This window comes from Rhinoderma darwinii, chromosome 5, assembly GCF_050947455.1.
Source record: "Rhinoderma darwinii isolate aRhiDar2 chromosome 5, aRhiDar2.hap1, whole genome shotgun sequence".
In the NCBI taxonomy this organism is placed as follows: Eukaryota; Metazoa; Chordata; class Amphibia; order Anura; family Rhinodermatidae; genus Rhinoderma; species Rhinoderma darwinii.
The window spans coordinates 16,620,594-16,626,593 of record NC_134691.1 but is presented as its reverse complement, the minus strand read 5'-3'; the positions used below and the strand labels follow the sequence as shown (position 1 = coordinate 16,626,593).

At 44.3% G+C, this 6,000-nt stretch overlaps 1 protein-coding gene across 4 annotated transcripts in view; it reads right to left on the bottom strand.

Annotated features, from left to right (window-relative positions):
- Positions 1-251: 251 nt before the first annotated feature.
- CYRIB (CYFIP related Rac1 interactor B) overlaps positions 252-6,000 on the bottom strand; it is a 108,706-nt gene continuing 102,957 nt past the window's right edge. For all 4 annotated transcript variants that reach the window (XM_075825728.1, XM_075825729.1, XM_075825727.1 and 1 more), the window contains 2 exons: positions 5,388-5,458; positions 252-1,177 (listed from right to left, as the gene is read on the bottom strand). In XM_075825728.1, the coding sequence (XP_075681843.1) occupies positions 1,114-1,177; positions 5,388-5,458 (135 nt within the window). In that variant the 3' untranslated portion in view covers positions 252-1,113. The remainder of the gene's footprint in view (positions 1,178-5,387; positions 5,459-6,000) is intronic.

Genomic DNA, 6,000 nt, shown 5'->3' with positions numbered 1-6,000 from the left:
GCCAGAGTCCAATGCCACCTCTCCCAATAGGTGATAATCCCAGAAGTACAACTCGCACCCATTATGCCTTTTTGTGTAAAATGGGAATCCCCTTTAAGGAAACAGTCAAGGGGTTTTGCGCTAACATGCTAAGATTTAGATACTTAATAAAAAGTGCTTCTTATAGTCCGAAAAAAAAAAAAAATCCAGAATTTACATTTCTAATAGTTAAAAAGGTGAATCAAAAGACAAAAACAAATCAAAGTCACGCGTTAGAAAAATGAAAGCTGACTTTTATTATTTTAACAGCCATCCATTTGACATAAACATGCATACGTAATTCTGTTACGCACACATCACATTATCTTATGTTAGTCATCAAAGATTAAACATACAACATACATCCTTACAAAAATGAGTCAAAATGCAACCTAAAAACATTTTCTTTTTTTTGTTTTTTCTAAATTCCAAAAAATCATTGTGCTGGGTACCAATATTTTTTTTACAATAGTTAATTTAAACCTCTTTTCTCATATTCTTTTTTTTCTTGGCTGCACATTCCAAAAAAAAAAAAAAAAAGCCGCAATCGAAACAAATTCTGGTTGTTTTTTTTTAGTTTTTTTATATATCATTTTTTTTCTTTTGACAGCAGAAATAGGCAGTTCCGCCATGCAGTTTAAGCAATATTAAATATTAGTTTATTTTCTGGGGGGGGGGGGGGGGGGGGGGGGGGGTGGAAAATAGTTTAAAAAATATTTAGTTCAAGTCACAGAATTTCCCCCACTCAAAGGGGGAAAAAAATAATTCTAATGCAATGCATAAATAGCTGCCACGGAAACGGCCATGTTGAAAAACGTTTACACTGGCTTCCCAGGTATGAATCCCATTGATTTTGGCACGAAAAAAAAAAAAAAAAAAAAAGACAACAGAGCTTACTTAAGAACAAGAAGCACGACCTTAAAAAAAGAGGGGTAAAGTAAGGGGCCGGTGGGTGGTAGAGATCCGGAGGGAGAAAATAAAACGGGGGAGGGGTAAGCTGGACAGAAATGGTCAATGCAATCACTAAAATCCTGTAAGTCTCAGTCATCGCAGAATACTGTCGTGTCCACAGCAGATATGCACCCAACGCCACCGCTATTGCAGCATTGCCTTGGTTTGCTTCGAGGTAGTCTCGTCATTCAAATGTTTCGTTGTGTACCTGTAGAAAGCAAGCAGAGGACGGTGGTGAGGAAAAACGGATGAGGTTACAAACTGGGTTCAGAGGTAGCAAGGGACGTCCAACGTGTGAGCGTAATATACGATCGTCCTTCGGTAAGGCCTCATGCACACAAACTTATTTTTTCCTGTCCGTAAATACGGGTCCTTGGTCACACGTATTTGACCCGTATTTCACCAGTATTTACAGACCCGTTTTCTCTGCACTAATCGGCAGCCCCTTCTCTCTATCAGTTCTGAATAGAGAGAAGGGGCAGCCGATTCGGGCAGAGTTTCCGCAGCGATTGAAAGTAAAAGAAGTTCATACTTACCCGGCCGTTGTCTTGGTGACGCGTCCCTCTTTTGACATCCAGTCCGACCTCCCTGGATGACGTGGCAGTCCATGTGACCGCTGCAGCCTGTGATTGGCCTGTGATTGGCTGCAGCCTGCGATTGGCCTGTGATTGGCTGCAGCGGTAACATGGGATGAAACGTCACCCCGGGGAGACTGCACTGGAGGAAGAAGCAGGTAAGTTCACTTTTAATACTATTAACTCCTTAGGCCTCATGCATACGAACGTAAAAACGCCCGTAATTATGGCCCGTAATTACGGGCCCATAGACTTCTATTGGCCACGGGTACCTCCCCGTGTGCTTATGGGATGGTGCCCGGGCCATTGAAAAATATAGAACATGTCCGATTTCAGGCCGTAATAACGGCACGGGCAGGCCCATAGAAGTCTACGGGGCTCCCGTAATTACGGGTGACTACGTGTGTGCACCCGTCATTACGGCAGCGTTGCTAGGCGACGTCAGGGGGTAGTCACTGTCCAGGGTGCTGAAAGAGTTAAGCGATCGTCAGTAACTGTTTCAGCACCCTGGACAGTGACTACCGCTGGAGTTAAAAGGTTTCAAAGTTAACTTACCCAGAACTCCCTGCTTCTTCCTCCAGTGCGGCCTCCCGGGATGACGTTTGAGCCCATGTGACCGCTGCAGCCAATCACAGGCCAATCACAGGCTGCAGCGGTCACATGGACTGCCGCGTCATCCAGGGAGGTCGAACTGGATGTCAAAAGAGGGACGCGTCACCAAGACAACGGCCGGGTAAGTATGAAATTCTTTTACTTTACTTCAATCGATGCGGAAACTCTGCCCGAAAGGGCTGCCCCTTCTCTCTATTCAGAACTGATAGCGAAAAGGGGCTGCCGATTAGTGCAGAGAAAACAGGTCCGTAAATACGGGTGAAATACTGGCGATACTGGAGCCGTATTTACGGACAGGAAAAAATATGTTTGTGTGCATGAGGCCTTAGATGAAGAATTTAGGCCCCATGTACACGACTGTAGTTTTCACCCATAATTACGGATACATTTGATGACCCATTCATTTCTATAGGTCACGGACACCTTTACGTATATTTACGGATGTGTGTCTGAACCGCAGAAATTATCCGCAAAATATAGAACATGCCCTATTCTTGTCCGCAATTGCAGCACGGACTCGCCCATAGAAGTCTATAGGAGCTTGACAGCTGCATCCATATTTGCGGACAAAATAAACCGTTACGGTGGAGTGAATGAGGCCTTAATCAGTAATTCCTGTTATTTTTGAGAGGTGTGAACAACTTTGATCACCAATTAAAAGTTGAGTGAATTTATAAACCCATTACTTATCTTGTATTAGGCCATGTTCACACATGGCAGACACGCAGTGTAAAGGTACACAGTGTACCCGCCCTGGACCCCGCAGGAAATTCTGGCCAAAAAAACGCACCAAACGGTGGCTGTGTGCTGTCGGTGCAGCCCGGCCCGGCCTCCTGGGATGATGCTGCAGCCTGTGATTGGCTGCAGCAGTCACATAGGATAAACGTCATCCCAGGAGGCCGGCCTGGACGGACAGCAGAAGAACCCATCTTTATGACAACACCCAGTCGGTAAGTATAAGGTTTTTTTATTCATAGAAGAAAAAAAAAAAAGCTTTTTGTTTACAGAGTTGCCATTTTTGCGGTGGAGTTGCAGCGTTTTTTTGTTGCAGGTTTTACCTCTCTATTGAATCCAATGGGGAAAATATGCAACAGAAAAGCGGTGATAACGACGCATAAATGGACATGCTGCAAATCATAAACCGCACCGCAGGTCTATTTAAGAACGTATTTTTCAGCAGTTTTTTTACGCAGAACGTGGATGAGATTAGTTCAGTTCTCATCCACTCTGCTGCTACTGTAATGTGCGGTAGATTTTCTGTAATTAAATCCGTTACGGAAAATCTGCAGTGTTTATCAACATGTGAACTTACCCTTATAGTTCACAATTGGAAACTGTCAAAAAGCTTGTAGACAGACACGACCCTAAGGCCCCATGCACACAAACGTGCTTATGCGGCCGCAATTCCCCCGAAAATCCACGGGAGAATTGCGGCCTCATTCATTTCTATGGGGCCATGCACACGACCGTAGTTTTTACGGTCTGTGCATGGCCCGGGAGCCCGCACCGCAGAAAGAACGGACATGTCTTATTACGGCCGTCTTCTGCGGTCCGGGCTCATTGAAAATAATGGCCCCGGCCACGTGCATGGCCCGCGACTTGCGGGCAGCTCGCGGCTGACAGTCCGCTGCCAGCCGGCCGACCCGAAAATCACGGCCGTGCACATGAGGCCTAAGGGTATGTTCACACGCAAGCTCTAAAACGTCTGAAAATATGAAGCGGTTTTCAAGGGAAAAAAGTTCCTGATTTTCAGGCGTTTTTTCATCGTGTTCAATGGAAAATCAGCTCCAAACAGCGCCTCAAGAAGTGACATGCTACTTTTTACGGAGGGTCTTTTTACCCTCCGTTTTTTAAACCAGTGGCGTAAAAAGACGCCCTGTATGAACTAAATGCTGTTTTTCCCATTGATTTCAATGGGCAGATGTTTGTAGGCGTTCAGCTTCCGTTTTTTCAGGCGTTTTTCGAGGCATAAGCGCCCCAAAATACGCCTGAAAACACTGCGTGTGAACATACCCTAACCTTTTAGCGGAGTTCCTATAATGCTGGGGGACAGTGAATTTTTTCCTACATTAGATTAGTGGAGTAAAAACAACAAATCACAAAAATCCAAGCTCTGTGCAGACACTGAACAAACAGAAAATGCTGGAAGATTTCAGCTCTGAAGCTTGCAGAATTGTGAAGGCAGCTCTGGAGCATTATACACACTCAGGATAGGCAGGCAATAAGTAATGTATATTTTATTTATGTAGCTTATACCTATATATCCAGGGTGGCCCCATTTGTCTCATGGGCCTGTTCCATGAGGCTTTTGGCTCCTCGACCACAGGCCAAACAAGTGTCCAGGATTCAATGAAACAATCCCAGATTCCTGCCCCTCCCCCAGAATGCAATACATCAGTGATCCCTTCTGCCTGTAGGCACATAACTATTTGCCACCATTTGCATGACTACCTCTGGTCTATTAGGATGAGGATAGATGATTACCTTTGGGTTATAACTAGGATTGGTGATGAAGGAGTGGCCGGGATAATAAGGGGCGGAGTTAAATAACGTTAAGGCGGCACGTGCTGCCATGCTTCCATAAAGGAGGTTGTTGAATGCCAGCTAGACATTTTTGTGGCTCTCAGAAGGCAGCTAGCTGGCCACTAGAGGGAGCTTAGGACCTTACAGCTATACATTGAACTGAACAACAACACAGGATGCAGTGAGCTCCCCCTAGTGGCGGCTGTAGGAAGCCAGAATTTATCATTCAAGGTCTGTATCAGAAAAATGGAGCTCTAACCACGATTTAGATATAAAAGATATATTAAGAAATTACTCAGCACATCATGTTGAACCTAATAATGATGATGAAAGGTGGACATTTACTTTAAGATTAGGAAAATGCAATACAATGCAAAACCTGATGGTACATGAGACGGTGGTGACAAGCTGTAAATAAGTCTGTTCTCCTCGATATGGAATCATGCTCCATTACCTCTCAGCTCTCCAGTAAGCAGATGCTTCACATCAAGAGCGGAGGTGGTCTTGGGAAAAAGACAGTGAAGAGACTGCAGCGACTCCCACAGAACTGTAGGAAATGAGAAGTCATGGGCTGCTGGTCCTATAACTCACACACGGCCATATATTATACAGGACTCTCCTTTATAGACGCCGATGCATGAAGGCGAAGGCCTCAATATGGAAATCAATGACCAAATCCTGACTCCTTCACGACGGGGCATATCATACCTGAGCGCGTTTAGAAGACCTTCTACACTGTTGGGGGGCTGTTCTTTGAGAACTTTAATGCAGCCTTTCATCTGAAAGAATAAAAGCAGAGCTGTGTTAATACATTACTGCCCTAATTCTACAACATAATATCATTACCATACGGCCTACTTTTAGTTTTTTCCCAGAAACAGCGCCACTCCTGTCTTTGGTTGTGTCTGGTATTGCAGCGAAGTTCCAATTATTTGACCTTTGAACCCAGCTCTTTAACCCCTTGGATGCCGAAGTAGCTATTTCACAGAAGGGTGGGGGTCCCTGCGTCAACCCATCGGCACGATAGGTCCCCAGGTCCGCCATGGCTATATGCCTATTAGGCTGTGCCGTTTATTATGGAGAGGCCATCATGCTTTGGTATACTGAGTATTCCTAAGTATTCCAGAAGCAATCAAAGGATCGCATTGTAAAGACCCATAGCTGGACTAAAAAAAGTTAATTAAAAAGTTGAATAAAGTTTAGAAAAAAAATTCCCCATTGTTTTATTTAGCAAAAAAGTGTAAAAACAAAAAACACATGTGTAAAGAAAACAAAAAACACATATGGAAACACTGCAAATGGAACGACACGTATAATAAAG